The sequence below is a fragment of the Podarcis vaucheri genome, assembly GCF_965113315.1.
Source record: "Podarcis vaucheri genome assembly, chromosome: 16".
NCBI lineage: Eukaryota > Metazoa > Chordata > Lepidosauria > Squamata > Lacertidae > Podarcis > Podarcis vaucheri.
The window spans coordinates 9,039,539-9,056,627 of record NC_138754.1 but is presented as its reverse complement, the minus strand read 5'-3'; the positions used below and the strand labels follow the sequence as shown (position 1 = coordinate 9,056,627).

The 17,089-nt window shown below is 48.0% G+C and overlaps 1 protein-coding gene across 2 annotated transcripts in view; it reads right to left on the bottom strand.

The window, feature by feature from the left end:
• ATP8B2 (ATPase phospholipid transporting 8B2) overlaps window positions 1-17,089 on the bottom strand; it is a 67,861-nt gene that overhangs the window by 10,292 nt on the left and 40,480 nt on the right. For both annotated transcript variants that reach the window (XM_082202069.1, XM_082202068.1), the window contains 10 exons: window positions 16,024-16,067; window positions 14,697-14,862; window positions 13,327-13,515; window positions 10,831-10,946; window positions 9,584-9,748; window positions 7,283-7,394; window positions 6,765-6,870; window positions 5,031-5,175; window positions 2,295-2,478; window positions 1,288-1,511 (listed from right to left, as the gene is read on the bottom strand). In XM_082202069.1, coding sequence (XP_082058195.1) covers window positions 1,288-1,511; window positions 2,295-2,478; window positions 5,031-5,175; window positions 6,765-6,870; window positions 7,283-7,394; window positions 9,584-9,748; window positions 10,831-10,946; window positions 13,327-13,515; window positions 14,697-14,862; window positions 16,024-16,067 — 1,451 coding nt within the window. The remainder of the gene's footprint in view (window positions 1-1,287; window positions 1,512-2,294; window positions 2,479-5,030; window positions 5,176-6,764; window positions 6,871-7,282; window positions 7,395-9,583; window positions 9,749-10,830; window positions 10,947-13,326; window positions 13,516-14,696; window positions 14,863-16,023; window positions 16,068-17,089) is intronic.

Sequence of the window (17,089 nt, the reverse complement as noted above, 5' to 3'; positions counted from 1 at the left end):
CCTCCGAGGAGCTCAGGGTAGGATGAGTGGTCCCCCCCCCTCGTTTAATCTCCACAACAACCCTAGCTTAATTCATTTGGCTATTGCAGGAATGTCCAACAGGTCAATCGTGATCTACTGGTCGATCCCTGCGAGGTTTTGGTAGATCATGGTTGATCTCCGGCTCCCTTTCCTTAGTATCGCTAAAACTGACTCCTGCACCACGGCCTTGCCCCGCCCTCCATTGTTGTTTGATCTCTGGAAGGGAAGGCAGAGCTTTCTCTGTGCTGCTGTTTTCACCCAAAAAAACCCCAGAGCTTTCCTTCTCCCCCCAAACAGGGGTAAATTAATAATAATAATAATAATGATGATGATGATGATGTAACGGGACCCCTGACCATTAGGTCCAGTCGTGGCCAACTCTGGAGTTGCGGCACTCATCTCGCTTTATTGGCCAAGGGAGCTGGTGTACAGCTTCCGAGTCATGTGGCCAGCATGACTAAGCCACTTCTGGCAAACCAGAGCAGCACACGCTGCTTACCTTCCCGCCAGAGCGGTACCTATTCATCTACTTGCACTTTTGACGTGCTTTCGAACTGCTAGGTTGGCAGGAGCAGGAACCAAGCAACGGGAGCTCACCCCGTTGCGGGGATTCGAACCACCGACCTTCTGATCGGCAAGTCCTATGCTCTGTGGTTTAACCCACAGCGCCACCTGCATCCCTAGTAATAATAATAATAATTTATTATTTGTACCCCGTCCATCTGGCTGGGTTTCCCCAGCCACTCTGGGAGGCTTCCAACAAAGTATTAAAATACAGTGGTCTGTTAAACATTAAAAGCTTCCCTAAACAGGGCTGCCTTCAGATGTCTTCTAAAAGTCTGGTAGTTGTTCTTCTCTTTGACATCTGGTGGGAGAGCGTTCCACAGGGTGGGTGCCACTACCAAGAAGGCCCTCTGCCTGGTTCCTTGTAACTTGGCTTCTCGCAATGAGGGAACTGCTAGAAGGCCCTTGGCGCTGGACCTCAGTGTCCGGGCAGAACGATGGGGGTGGAGACGCTCCCTAGATCACTGCCAGCTTTTAATTCTGAAAGTAGATCGCAGTCTCTTGAGAGTTGGCCACCCCTGGGCTATGGCAATCAGGTAGCCAAATTAACTGGGCCGGATAGCTTTCCCTGCTTTCCGTGACCCTGATAGGCTACGCTCACTCAATGTGCGGCTCATCCAGGAAGTAGGACGAAGCATGAGCCGGGAGGAAGCCGCCACCACGGACCCCCGCCCCACCCCTCCGATTCGCCAGCCGAGTCACCTGGGCAGAGAAGCCGCAGAAGAAGCCAAACCAGAAGTGCACCATGGTGAAGGCAAAGTTCTTGTAGAAGAAATAGCAAAGGAATTTGCACATGCGCAGGTAGGACCAGCGCCCATGGACCAGCAGGAGGCGCTGCAGGAACTTGAACTGCGAGAAGGAGTAGTCCGAGGCCAGCACTGCCTGAATGCCCTCCTGGCCGCTGATTCCAACACCGATATGGGCGGCTGGCGGGAACGCAGGAAACGGAAAGAGGGGTAAGGGGAAGTCAGGATACTAAGGCATCCCAAGCTCAGATCCCCCATCTTCCATCTTAGGAAGGACAAAGCACACGTGGTTCTCTGTTTCTAAAACAGGAGAGAGGAGACTTTTCCCCATATAGGTAAAGGGACCCCTGACCATTAGGTCCAGTCATGGCCGACTCTGGGGTTGCGGCGCTCATCTCGCTTTATTGGCTGAGAGAGCCGGCGTACAGCTTCCGGGTCATGTGGCCAGCATGACTAAGCTGCTTCTGGCGAACCAGAGCAGCACACGGAAATGCCGTTTACCTTCCCACCAGAGTGGTACCTATTTATCTACTTGCACTTTGACGTGCTTTCGAACTGCTAGGTTGGCAGGAGCAGGGACCGAGCAACGGGAGCTCACCCCGTCGCGGGGATTCAAACCGCCAACCTTCTGATTGGCAAGTCCTAGGCTCAGTGGTTTAACCCACAGCGCCACCCGCGTCCCTCTTTTTCCCATATAGAGGACCACATTTCCTTCCAAGAGGCCACATTTTAATTATAGGCAGGGCCAGAGCAGGGAAGCAGGTGCCTCAATCCATCAGGGCAGCCAATTGGCTCTGCCTCTCTCTGGAACTTTCCCACCCTGCAAAGGCCTTCGTTACAGAAGTCTGCTTATTTCCTCCTCCCTCCCAACGCGTTTTCCTTTTGTGCTGTGGCATTTTAAAAAAAACGCATCCGCAGAACTAAAAAGACGAAAGCTCACGCAAGCGCCGCCTCGGGACTCACTCTTGATCATGCTGACGTCGTTGGCCCCGTCGCCGATGGCCAGCGTGACAGCCTTCTTGTACTTTTTCACCAGCTCCACCACCTGTGCCTTCTGCAAGGGGGTGACACGGCAGCAGATGACGGCTTTGCAGGCGCAGGCCGTCTCCAGGAACTCCAGCTCCATGTCGGCCTCCAGGGCGTGCGCCTACGGGGAGAGAGGAGAGTGAGGGACGCTCAGTGCAACCTGCTGAGTAACTGGATTAGCATGCAATGCCCTAAAAGAAAATGTGATGAAAATGTTGTATAGATGGTATATTACACCTGTTAAGTTGGCGAAAATGTATAAAGTCAGTAATAAATGTTGGAAATGTAAAGAAAAAGAGGGAACATTTTATCACATGTGGTGGGAATGTAAAAAGGTGAAATGCTTCTGGGAGATTATATATAATGAGTTGAAAAAAATGTTGAAATATACATTTATAAAGAAACCAGAATCATTTATATTGGGCATTGTGGGGAGTGATATAAATAGAAAGGAATGTAAGCTCTTTTTATATGCAATAACAGCAGCAAGAATATTATTGGCCCAAAAATGGAAGCAAGAAGAATTACTGATGATTGAAGAATGGAGGATGAAGTTAATGGACTATGTATATTAAATAAACTAACAGGAAGGATTTGAAACTGGCGGGAACAGAAATTCACGGAAGACTGGAGTAAATTTATGGACTATTTGAAAAGTAATTGTGAAGAACAGACGACGTTTGTAGGTTTGCAAGAAGTTTTGTGAGGAGTATTATTAGAAGTATTGCAAAAATGGAGAAGGGGAAGGATGATTTGTTAAGAGATGTAAAGGCAATATAAAGTTAAGAAATGCATAAGAAGTGGTTAAAACGGTGGATCATCAGAGGTGCTGATGGAAGTCCAAAAAGATTGTATAAGTTCTGTGGTACATTTTATAATTTATATGTTAAAATTAATAAAAATATTATGAATAACTGGATTAGGCCCTGGGCAGATTCCCTGCAGACAAAAAGGTGATGGGAATGGTAGCTCCAGAGGGGAACTATAGTTCCCAGGGTTCCTTTTGGTGGGGGGCAAGTCGTATGTGTTTAAGAGGTGACATGATGGAAGCTTATAAAATGAAAGCATTACATGGAGGATAGAGAATAGTTTTTTCCCCCTTCCCTCTCTCGTTACTCTTATAACTTACAAGCACACAAGCCAAGTGCTGGAAGGTCCAGGGCAGCTAAAAGGATTTTAGAGTTAAACTGTGGAACTCACTGCCACAGGAGCAGTGATGGCCACCAACTTGGATGGCTTTAAAAGAGGATTGGGCAAATGCACAGAGGAGAAGCCAAGGCACAATGGCTATGGTCTACCTCCACTGCCAGAGTCATTATGCCTCTGAATACCAGGTCCTGGGGATCTCAGCTGCTGCTGCGGTCAAATCTAGCATGCAGGGTTTCCATGGGCACCTGGGAGAGCAGGATGTTATCCAACAGGCCTCAATCCCACATATCTATCATCTAGACAAGCAAATAACCACTCCAGGAAAATTATTATTACTATTATTATTATTACAGTCACACCTCGGGTTACAGACGCTTCAAGTTGCGTTTTTTTGGGTTACGGACCGCCAAAACCTGGAAGTACCGGAATGGGTTAATTCCAAGTTTTGGCGGTCGCACATGCGCAGAAGCGCTGAATAGTGCTTTGCGCATGCGCAGAAGCGCTGAGTCACAACCCATGTGTGCACAGACGTGCCGCTGCAGGTTGCGAACGCTGCAGGTTACGAACGTGCATCCTACACAGATCACATTCGCAACCCAAGAGTCCACTGTAGTATTATTATTATTATTATTATTATTATTATTATTATTATTATTATTATCTACAGCCCTTCATTCAAAGATCACAGGGTGGTTCGCAACATGAAAACACAAAATTAAGCATTAAGATCAATTCGACAGTGTAAATAACTTTTGACGGATGTAATAATGGAATACTGAATGGCTCAATTTATTTAAAATATGCAGGGATTTATGTTATGCAAACGAACCATGGAAGGAGAAGAAGGGAAGTCACTGATATTTTATGGTTGGCTAAATGAATATTCTAAATTTTAAAGCAGAAAATTTAATAACAAATACACACACACACACAAAATGAGAACACAAAATGAATAATAAAACAAAAACAAACCAGCAATCTGCCTCCCACAAAAAGACCATACGTCGAATGTGTAACTGTAGCTGCGAGGGGCAATATTGTCTCTCAAGGACTCTCTGGGCCCTTAAACTACAGCTCCAAGGATTCTATGTTTAAAGAGGTATTAAAGTGCTTTGGGACACTGGTGGCGCTGTGGGTTAAACCACAGAGCCTAGGACTTGCCGATCAGAAGGTCGGCGGTTCGAATCCCCGCGACGGGGTGAGCTCCCGTTGCTCGGTCCCTGCTCCTGCCAACCTAGCAGTTCGAAAGCACGTCAAAGTGCAAGTAGATAAATAGGTACCACTCCAGTGGGAAGGTAAACGGCGTTTTCGTGTGCTGCTCCGGTTGGCCAGAAGCGGCTTAGTCATGCTGGCCACATGACCCAGAAGCTGTACGCCGGCTCCCTCGGCCAATAAAGCGAGATGAGCGCTGCAACCCCAGAGTCAGTCACGACTGGACCTAATGGTCAGGGGTCCCTTTACCTAAAGTGCTTTAAATGTATGATGTGAATCCGGCCTAGGTACCCCCCCAAGGCGCCCACTTACCAGGCTGTGCCCATTGATCACCAGGGCGTATTCCCCAGCCACAGCTTCCAGCACGGACGTCAGCTTCGAGGCAGAAAGCTTCTCCTGGTAGGTGAACCCATTGCCCACGGAGCGGGAGGAGTCCACCAATTTCTCTCGAGCCTTCCTGCCGGAGAAGGTGGGGAGGAAAGCGGGAGGGGAAAAGGATTTGAGAAGCAGCCAAGGACTCACCTGCTTTCTTTCCAAACCTTCCAGGGACAGATTTGGCAGGTCAGAAGTAGCTGCAGCAAACCATTCCTGTGGTTTGGCTTTTTTGTTGTTGTTCATTAGGCTTAATTTTTTGAATGTTACTGTCAGGGAACTGACATCAGAGCGAGAGGCGAAGGGGAGGCTCCCAGATTCTGCTGGCGAAGGACCCAGCAGCAGGGGGAGAAACAGCTCAGTGGAGGGGGAAGCTAATCAGCGCAACATCAGGGAGAAAGGGGGGCAGATGGGGGAATCGGAGAGAGGGTCCAGGACTCTTCACTGGACATCAGTGAGGAGAGCCCAGGTCCTCCACTGACCACGCCCTCCCTGCGCAGAAGACTCCCGTGCAGTGAGAGGAGGAGGAGACTGGGTGTCAAACAACTTTTATGTTGGAAGAGGTTCAAGAAACGCCCACTGACGGATTCTGCCAGCGACTGAGGCAGCCGCGATGAGCAAGGGCTGTGCAGTCAGAAAGGTTCAACAAGGCAAATTAGCCTAGAGAGGCACCAGTTTACGCACGAGTAACTCATAGCCATTACAGTTACCTTTCCGTTTGTGTGGCTTGGAAAGGGGCAACGGGTAGCACAGAGATGAGAGAGAGAGAGAAGAGAGAGAAGGAAGGAAGGAAGGAAGGAAGGAAGGGAGAAAAGGAAAGGAGACGAGGAGTAGCAGAGAAAAGTGTGGAAATGAGAGAGAGAGAAAGAGAGAATAGAATAGAATAGAATAGAATAGAATAGAATAGAATAGAATAGAATAGAATAGAATAGAATAGAATAGAATAGAATTTATTATTTATACCCCGCCCATCTGGCTGGGTTTCTCCAGCCACTCTGGGCGGCTTCCAACAAAGCATTAAAATACAGTGGTCCCTCAGGTTACATACACTTCAGGTTACAGATTCCGCTAACCCAGAAATAGTGCTTCAGGTTAAGAACTTTGCTTCAGGATGAGAACAGAAATCGTGCTCCGGTGCCGCAGCAGCAGCAGGAGGCCCCATTAGTTAAAGTGGTGCTTCAGGTTAAGAACAGTTTCAGGTTAATTAAGGACCTCCGGAACGAATTAAGAACTTAACCCGAGGTAGCACTGTACAGTAGTCTGGTAAACATTAAAAGCTTCCCTAAAGAGGGCTGCCTTCAGAAGTATTCTAAGAGAGAGAAAGAGAGAGAGAGAGAGAGAGAGAGAGAGAGAAAGAAAGAAAGAAAGAAAGAAAGAAAGAAAGAAAGAAAGAAAGAAAGAAAGAAAAGGGGGAGAGAGGGGGGGTTGCCCCTGACCATTTTTGGTTTTTGCTCCACCCACTGCTGTCTTTAGACCTGTCCATTTCACGAATCTGGCCCCAAGAGATCACCACTGTTGGAACAACACCAGTAGCAGGAAACGCACCTTGACTAGCCAACAGAGCAGCACTTCTGCTTGCATTCAATGTTTGGTGCCAGAGAAATGGAAAAGCAGAGAAAGCCCCTAATGGAGGGGCCACCACCAAGGGGGCCATGCCCGCGGGCCTCCACTCACCGCAACTCCTGCCGCACCTCCAAAACCGTGTGCCCCGTGATGATGAAGACCTCCGTCATCTCGTCCGTCAGCATCTTGCAGGAGTAGCCAATGTTCACGGCCGTCTCTGAGGGAGGAGAGAGAGGGGTCAGGCCCGAATCAAAACCCAAACCCTCCAGGAGTTAAAATTTTCAAAACGGGGCCCTGAGAACCTATCTCAAACGGCAGAGCCACAGTCCCCTGGAAAGGGGGACCGGTGGTTAAACCACTCTGGAACTGCAGCTCTGTGAGGGAAAAAGGCAGGGGGTCTCCTAACAACCGTCAGCACCCTTCACAAAATGGCAGCTCCCAGAATCCTTTGGGGGGAAGCCATGACGGTTTATGGTAGTATCACAGGGCTTTGAATGTACAGTGTGAAAGTGGATTTAGGAGGCCCCTTGGACCCAGCAAGCTGTGCCGTAATAAAGAGTTGGGAGGACATTCTTGGTCGGGCTGCAAAATGGGACACGTTCCGCTGGCATTTGGAACAGCCGCCTCACCTTGCTTGTCTCCCGTCAACACCCAGATCTTGATGTTCGCCAGTGTGAGGAGGGCAATGGTCTCCGGGACGCCCTGCTGCAGCTTATCTTCGATGGCGGTGGCCCCCAGCAGCTGGAGGGAGAAAGGAACAAAAGGAAAAGTTACCTGATGCCACAAAATGGGAGACCTCTGACTCCCGGGTCCAAATTTGGCCCGCGAGGCAGCTCCTCGCAAACCACAGCCACCTGTCGGCATTTGCGACATCCCGCAAATGGCAGGAACACGTGCAGCAGTGAAGAAAAGATCAGGAGCTTAAAACGAGGGGCTTCTTTGGAAGCTCCCGATAAAAAAAAGGGCACTTATTTATTTAAAGCAGTCGATGCGGTTCCTTCCAGATATATTGCTGGACTCCCGGCTCCCATCATCCCCGCCCACTAGGCAAAACTGTCAGAGGCTGATGGGAATCCGGAGGGCTATTCCTATCAGGCTACCCCCTGATATGAATTATTTGTAGGTGGGTTTTCAGGGTCAAGCCTCCCAAAGGGTTATTTCGGCATATTGTTGTTGTTTAGTCGTTTAGTCGTGTCCGACTCTTTGTGACCCCCTGGACCAGAACATGCCAGGCACTCCTGTCTTCCACTGCCTCCCGCAGTTTGGTCAAACTCATGCTGGTAGCTTCAAAAACACTGTCCCACCATCTCGTCCTCTGTGGTCCCCTTCTCCTTGCGCCCTCCATCTTTCCCAACATCAGGGTCTTTTCCAGGGAGTCTTCTCTTCTCATGAGGTGTCCAAAGTATTGGAGCCTCAGCTTCAGGATCCGTCCTTCCAGTGAGCACTCAGGGCTGATTTCCTTCAGAATGGATAGGTTTGATCTTCTTGTAGTCCATGGGACTCTCAAGAGTCTCCTCCAGCACCATAATTCAAAAGCATCAATTCTTTGGCGATCAGCCTTCTTTATGGTCCAGCTCTCACTTCCATACATCACTACTGGGAAAAGCATGGCTTTAAATATACGGACCTTTGTTGGCAAGGTGATGTCTTAAGATGCTGTCTAGGTTTATTTCGGCATACAATGGAAAAACCAACACGAATTTAAAAAATCCCTTTTTTGTTTGTTTGTTTGTTTAAAAAAGGGTTATCTAAGGTATCTAACTGTTGGATATGCAATAGGGATAATGCTTCTCTAAAATGGCTTTTAGATTTTAGCGAAAAAATTCCCTCCAAAGAGGAGTCGATATGTAAAATAAAATACAGTGGTACCTTGGTTTACAACCATAATCCTTTCCAGAGGTCCGGTTGTAAATCAAAACAGGTTGTAAACCAAAGCAAGCTCTCGCCAATGGGGCCTCCCCCCAAAAATGGGTTGTAAAAAAAAATAAATGGGTTGCAATCCAAAAAAAGGGGGACACACTTCCGAGTTTGATGTGGTTGTAATCCAAAATGGTTGTAATCCAAACCAAGGTACGACTGTATACAATTGGCAAAAATAACAGCAGCCATAAGGTTACAATCAAATCAAAAGTTAAAACTACAATGGAAATGCTTTGAAGAATATCTAGATAAACACTGTTCACAAAACAAAACGCTGATATGTATAGACTAAGACTGTAGCGTGTATAAGAAGAGCGATGTTTGACTGGAGATACAAAAGGAAGTTAAGATAAGGAATGCAATGTTAAGATTTAATATAATCGAGAAGAGATATCGAGTAGTGGTGGAGGGGAGTCAAGGGTGGGTGGTGGGACTACGTATGTAATTTTATTTATATTTTCTTTATGTTTTTTTCCTTTTGTCTTTTTTGTATCATTTTGAATTGTTTAAAATAAAAATTCATTATTTTCCCAAAACAAACGGCGTTTAGATTTTAACACGCCCTGGCCCAACACAATACACCTACAGTTGCAATTTATGTAATATATGAACAACTAGATTTTATATTTAAAAATTGTAAATAAATAAACATAAAAATAATAATTTAAAAATTACCGCTCAAGCAATAAGAACAAGAATGAGCAGCGTAAACAAATTACGCTAGTAGGACTACAAGAAGTTTTGTAAGGAGAAAAGTTAGAAGCATTGCAAAGTAGAGAAAGAATAGAGATATTAGTTATGAGTTAAACGTAACTGTGGAAGTAAGAAATGTATATTTACTGAATAGATTGGAAAATTTTCAGATGTGACGGATGGAAGTCAAAAAAATGGTGTAAGAGATGAAAGTATGCTTAATTACTGTTAAAAATGATATGTCGGAAAACTAATAAAAAAACTATATGGGAAAATAAAGAACAAGAACGTGCAACACAGTGGTGAAAAACACCAACCATCATGTCGTTCTCTACTTCCTCGTAAAGTTGGGCCAATCTCTCCTCGCGACCCTCGCCGGTGGAACTGGCTCGCTTCAGGCGCTCAGCCCAACCCGCGTAGTAGCTTTCTTCGAGGTCGCGATAGGCCAGCACCAACGTCCGCAGACCCTCGCCGGCATATTCCTGGAGGTGGAGAGGAGAAGAGAAGCAGGAGGTGGAAAAGCCGGAAGCACATTTTGCAGATCACCGTGGTTTGCCCCCAACTCAGTACAGCCATACCTCTTGTTACGTTTAAGGTAAAGGGACCCCTGACCATTAGGTCCAGTCGTGGCCGACTATGGGGTTGTGGTGCTCATCTCGCTTTATTAGCAGAGGGAGCCGGCATACAGCTTCCAGGCCATGTGGCCAGCATGACTAAGACGCTTCTGGTGAACCAGAGCAGCGCACGGAAACGCCGTTTACCTTCCTGCCGGAGCCGTACCTATTTATCTACTTGCACTTTGATGTGCTTTCAAACTGCTAGGTTGGCAGGAGCAGGGACTGAGCAATGGGAGCTCACCCCGTTGCGGGGATTCGAACCGCCGACCTTCTGATCGGCAATTCCTAGGCTCTGTGGTTTAACCCACAGCGCCACCCACATCCTTGTTACGTTTACTTCAGGTTAAATCATTTCAGGTTGCGTCCTGCGGCGACCCGGAAATACCGTAAAGGGTTACTTCCAGGTTTTGCCACTCGCGCAAGCGCTCAAAATGACATCACGCGCATGCGTAGAAGCGCTGAATTGCGACCTGCGCACATGCAGGCGCGGGTTGCAATCATGTTGTAATCGGGGCTCTGGAACGGATCCCCATTCGCAACCAGCGGTACCACTGTACGATTCTATTTAATTGTCGCTTTTTTTTTAACACGAAAGCATCCGAAAGGGGTTTAGAATGCAAGAATAGCAACACGAAACCAAACGTAAGAACAGCCTTTGAACAAGAACCTAAAAATGCTGATCCGCAGAGAATACGTTAAGAGGATGGCTCACACCCCACCCCACCCCGTTAAAAGCAGGAGCAAAAAAACAGAGGACAGACACACATTCCCAATCCCCCTTCAAATTAAGACCCAAATGCCCAGGCCAAAAAGAAAAAGAAAAGAAAAAAGTTTGGCATCTAAAACGCCTCTATTCAAGTCGCCCAAAGTGGCAACCATCACTAGCCCCACAGAACGGCAGTCTTGCTTTCCACTCACCCCCCCTTTCTCCCCCCAAAACTACTTACATTCAGATGGTCAGTGGTGACATTATACAGCTCCTGGTGTCCTGGGTGAAGCCTCTCCAGCAAAATGGTGTCTGCTCCTTTGCAGTACAGCCGGATCTGCCCCTCGTGGTTCCGTACTTATGGGGAGCAGGGAGGGGAGGCAAAGGGAGAGGAGACAAAAACCCCACAGATTTTAAGCACAAGCAGGTTGAAATTTATTTATTGCTGCTTTAGCTCGTTTTTCCTCCAATGAGCTCGGGATGGAATATACCGTATTTTTCGCTCTATAAGACGCACCAGACCATAAGAAGCACCTAGTTTTTGGAGGAGGAAAACAAGAATAAAAATATTCTGAATCTCATAAGACAGAACAGCAAGAGGGATTAGCAAGAGGGATTGCTGCGCAGTGAAAGCAGCAATCCCTCTTGCTGTTCTGGCTTCTGGGATAGCTGCGCAGCCTGCATTCGCTCCATAAGGCGCACACACATTTCCCCTTACTTATTAGGAGGGAAAAAGTGAGTTATAGAGCAAAAAATATGGTAAGTAGTTTCAGGTTAAAAAATGTTTAAAATAATCTTTTCTCAAAAACCTGGAACTTTCCTTTTAGGAATTCTAGGTGCTGAAATCCCAAAGGAGCAGAAAAGATTATTTGTGTATGCGACCACGGCTGCATGGATGTTACTGGCCTAGAGATGGAAAGAAGATAAAATCCCTACCAGAGAAGATGTTAATGGACTATGATGAAATGGCTAAAATAACCGGAAGTGTCAGAAATCAAGAAGACCAAAATTTTAATAAGGAATGGGGGAAATTTTACAACTTATCTTAACGTTGTAAACAGTTAAAATCGTTAGGAGGATTGGAGTAACACTTGTAGCTTAAGGTTGAATTCTGGACATACTGGAAGAGGTAAAGGATTTGGAATATCATAAAAGATGCAGGTGGAAATGATTAATAATAAGACCCACAAAGGGGAGGGTGGAAGTCTAAGAGATTCCTTGGAATCTAGTTATTATGTTGTATGTGTGACTGTAAAATTTCAATCCGAAAAAACCAAATAAATAAATTTCTGAAAAGAAAAGAAATATATGCAGTTTCTTCCTCCTGCTGTATTTTATCCTCACAACCACCCTGTAAGGTATGGCAAGCTGCAGCGGGGGGGGGGGGGAGAGCAAATGAGTCTGATTGGCTGAAGATAGAGACCTGAATTGAGTCACAGAATCAAAGAGCTGAAAGGGACCCTAAGGATAATCTAGTCCGACCCCCTGCAGTGCAGGAATATGCAGTATGTCCCATACGGGGATCAAACCTGCAACCTTGGCGTTATCAGCACCATGCTCTAACCTGTGGAGCTATCCAGTGAGTCTACCCTCTCTCTGTGGCTACAGACTGTTTTTAATCCTGAATTTCAAATTGTGGTAACCCGGACTTTCTGGAGAAGGGCGGGTGATAAAGTTAACCCATGCCTCCTGCCAAGATTTATACTCACGCCAGCCATGTGAGGTAGGATAGGCTGAGAGAAGATGGAGAGGCACCAGCCCAGAGGTCGGCAACCGAAGGCCCATGGGCCGGAAGCGCCCTGTGAGGGTCGCTTAACTGGCCCATGAGCCGCCCCCCAACTGAGCCGCCCACTCGGCGAGTCCCCACGCACTGTGCTAAATCGGCGCAGGGACTCTCTTCCGCGGCTCCAGAAATCGCTTCTGCGCATGCCCAGACGCTGAAAATCGCTTCTGCACAGGTGCAATTTTTGGCACCTGGGCATGTGCAGAAGCAATTTCTGGCATTGCAGACATGCGCAGACGCAATTTCCAGCGTCTGGGCATGCGCAGAAGCTATTTCTGGTGCTGCGAACATGCGCAGACACAATTTCTGGCATCTGGGCCTGCGCAGAAGCAATTTCTGGTGCCGTGGACATGCGCAGACTCAATTTCTGGCGTCTGGGCCTGCGCAGAAGCAATTTCTGGCGCCGCGGACATGTGCAAACTCAATTTCTGGCGTCTGGGCCTGCGCAGAAGCAATTTCTGGCGCCATGGACATGCGCAGACGCAATTTCTGGCGTCTGGGCCTGCGCAGAAGCAATTTCTGGCGCCATGGACATGCGCAGACTCAATTTCTGGCGTCTGGGCCTGCGCAGAAGCAATTTCTGGCGCCATGGACATGCACAGACTCAATTTCTGGTGTCTGGGCCTGCACAGAAGCAATTTATGGCGCCATGGACATGCGCAGACGCAATTTCTGGCATCTGGGCCTGCACAGAAGCAATTTCTGGCGCCATGGACATGCGCAGATGCAATTTCTGGCGTCTGGGCCTGCACAGAAGCAACTTCTGGTGCCATGGACATGTGCAGGAGCGATTTCCAGCGTTGCGCTGCGCTTGCCCGGATCACGGAGGATCTTCGCAGGAGTGATCCAGCCCATGTCCGGTAAGCCTTGATGACCCCTGCACTAGCCCAGGGTTTGGTAGCCGCTCCCCTGTCATCCCATCCCCATCTCCACCGGCGCCTCCCCCGTTCTCACCAATGACTGACATGCGCTTGCGGACGTTGTTGAAGTCCAAGATGGCGAGAAGCTGGTAGGTGACGGGCCGCCCCAGCTCCTGGATCACGATGGTCTTGGGGGTGCGTCCGCGGAAAACGAAGCCAAAGTTGCGGGAGGCGGTCACCAGGGCGCCCTCGTCTGGGGACTGGGCTTTGTAAAACAACTCCCCTGTTTGGGTAAAGAGGGAGAAGAAAAAGAGAGAGAGGGGAATCTGAAACTGGCGCTGCAAAACGTCTGCATTTCCTCCTGAAATACAGTGGGCGCTTAGGTTGTGAACGTGATCCGTGCGGGAGGCACATTCGCAACCCGCTGCGCACACACGGGTTGCAATTTGGTGCTTCTGCACATGCGCAAAGCGCGATTTAGTGCTTCTGCGCATACACCCAAACCCAGAAGTAACCCATTCCTGTCCTTCCGGGTTTCGGCGCATCCGTAACCCGAAAACGCGCAACCTGAAGCGTCTGTAACCCAAGGTATTACTGTACGAGACCGCCATCAGCATTGGCATTCTGCGGGCTCCTGAAGTCACATCTCCTTCGCCCCTGAAGTTCATGTTGTTGTTTTAACTGCTTTTTACTCGCTGGAATAGCTCAGTTGTTGGGTTAAAGCCCCGCGCTGGGCTAGACAACCCTCGTGCCCCTTCCACCTCTACAAGTCTATGATTAACCAATTTAATTGTTATGCTTCTTAAACCGCTTCACTGCATGTTTTAGTTAAGGGTGGTTTTGGCGCATCCCTTATCTCCCTCCTGATCGCTTGCCAATCAGCTGATCAGCAGCTTCGTTTCAACACCCCCTTCCCTCTTGTTAGCCTTAGCGTCTTTTCCTTAGCTGGAGCAGTTTTTTGCTCCTCCTTTTCTTCTAATTTATTTCCTCATTGCTTGTTTTAGTATTCTTGTCTCCTCTCCTTGCAAGTTCGCTGTCTTTACCTCCCCCCTCCCAGGCAGCCTCCTTTCTCGCTAGCGTCCCTTATCTCCCTCCCAATCGCTTGCCGATCAGCTGCTCAGCAGTTTGGTTCAACACCCCCTTCCCTCTTTCTAAAAAAAAAGAAGCACAATCTGCTTTTCGCCCCTGGGCAATTTGGCTCCATTTCCCCTTACAGTGGTACCTCAGGTTACATACGCTTCAGGTTACATACGCTTCAAGTTACAGACTCCGCTAACAAATTAAGTACTTAACCCGAGGTACCACTGTTCTTTTTAGGAGGGAAAAAGTGTGTCTTATGCAGCGAAAAATACGGTAGTTCTCCTTCAAGGAGTAACATGCTGTAAACTTCAGAAGACTCTCCCTGTAGCAAGACCAACACCTCCTCCTCTTCCCCCTGATTTTTTAAAAGACCCCGATCCCAACCTGGGCTCTTCTCCTCAGACATGACCGTGTGGCAGAGGGAGAGGAGGCGGAAGAACTCGTGTACATGAGGGTCACCGATCTTGACCGCTTCCAGCAGCGCCGCGTCCCAGAAGGTGAACTTGGGGTCCGCCAGGGGATTGAAAGAGAAGTCCACTGGTTCCGTCTTCTGGGGGAGGCCGGGAGGAGGAGGAGAAGAAAGGATTACGAACAGTGGTGGCCAGGTGAGCGTAGGGACTGGTAGGGTGGGAGGCCGGGAGCTCGGCAGTAGGGGGCGCCAGAGGCAATGGCAGGTGGAGCCAACGAATGCAGTTTCGTCCCCATTCTCCTGCTCCTGATCCCTGCTGAGTTCTGACATGATCAAAACTGAGAGGAAGGAGGGGGAAGATGCTGGGAGGCAGATAAGCCTCCTGGACCGGATGTAAGAAAGAAGGTAGGCAGGTGAGGAGCTGGCGGAGAGCCGAGTGAAGCTGGTGGGGCACAGCCCCCATTCGCCCAAATACAGCAGCCTCCAGCAGCCAGCCATATCACCCAAGATAACAATTGCCTATTTTTTTGAGGCTATTATTGGATTGTTGTAATTGAAAACTAATAAAACTAACAAAAACTTGACGTTTTTTTATCCCCAAAAAAGGTTTTGATTGCGTTTCCACTGAAATGAGGCTGCATTTTAATGTTTTAATGTTGCATTTTAATCTTGTTTTTTTAAGCTGTATTTCAATCAACTGTTTTTATATTTGGTGTTAGCCACCCTGAGCCCAGTCTTGGCTGGGGAGGGCGGGGTATAAATATCTTAAAAATTAAATAAATAAATAAAAATTAGTATAAAATAATAATAATGCCGATTTTGACGAGGGCTAATGGAGGGCATATAAAAAGGGGTGGGGGGGATCTACAGCAAAGGTTTTATTTGGTCCACGTTTTTAAGTCAATGGGAACACCTTCGTGCTTCCAGGACAAATATTCCGCTCGGAACACAAAAGCCCCTCCTTTTGAACGATGGATTTTCATCCTCCAGACGGGACATTGGGGAGTTTAAGATTAATCTCTTTTTTTTAATAGATTGTAAGCTCATCGGGGCAGGGACTTTGTCCTTTTACGCGCTGTGGAATGCCATGCATCCTAATGGGAGTATATAAATTAATTAGGTGACCATTATCACTGTTATTATTCCCGATAACAGGTGGCAGCTCTGTGGGTGGGTGTTTCTGCCACCACTTTCCTTCCCCCTCCCCGCCCCACCCCACCCCCCACTCCCCTTAATAAAAACCCCTTTCCCTGCTCCTTTCTGCCATCCATCTCGTCGCCGAGATTCTCCCACAGCTCCTACCTCTCCAAGCTCAGCCTTGTAACCCAGAACATCCAGGACATCACCTGCGAAACAGAGAAAAATAAAGAGCGAGGGTTACGACCCAGGAGGGCGAAAAAGAAAGGAGATATTGACACACCATAGTAGGGTACTACCATAGTAGAACACCATCGCTGTTCTGGCTTCAGCGATAGCTGCACAGCCTGCATTCGCTCCATAAGATGCACACACATTTCCCCTTACTTTTTAGGAGGGGAAAAGTGCGTCTTATGGAGCGAAAAATACGGTAGTTGTATTGACATCTGGTGGGAGGGCGTTCCACAGGGCAGGCGCCACTACTGAGAAGGCCCTCTGCCTGGCTCCTTGTAACCTCACTTCTCGCAGGGAGGGAACCGCCAGAAGGCCCTCGGCACTGGACCTCAGTGTCCGGGCTAAATGATGGGGGTGGAGACGCTCCTTCAGGTGTCCTGGACTGAGGCCGTTTAGGACGAGCCCCACCTGCCCCTCACTTCCTTCTACAGCATGTGCAGAAACTGCTTTCTTGACCATCGGGCCCATTATTGGTCTTGTCCGTTCAGTCTGCTGGAATCTGTCTTCACATGCAGTGGAAGTCCTTAACTCACTGGGGTTTGAGACCCACTGGCTCCCCTCTCCTGGTGCAGCCAGTCAGTTGAACAGTACAGTGGCACTTTGGTACTCAAACAGCTGGACTCCCGAATAAATTGGCTCCCAAATGCCACAAACCCGGAAGTAAGTGTTCTGGTTTGTGAACATTTTTCGGAAGCTGAATGTCCGACGCGGATTCCGTTTGAGCGCAGGAAGCTCCTGCAGCCAATCAAAAGACGCAGCTTGGTTTTTGAATGGTTTCGGGAGTCGAACAGACTCCCGGAAAGGATTAAGTTCAAGAACCAAGGTCCTACTGTAGTGAAGAAGAAGAAGAAGAAGAAGAAGAAGAAGAAGAAGAAGAAGGAGGAGGAGGAGGAGGAGAAGAGGAACCACCAATAACAGCAACTAATAATTTGAAAGAGAAGAACAACCAATAATAATAGTAATAATAGTAATAATAATAGTAATAATAATAATAATA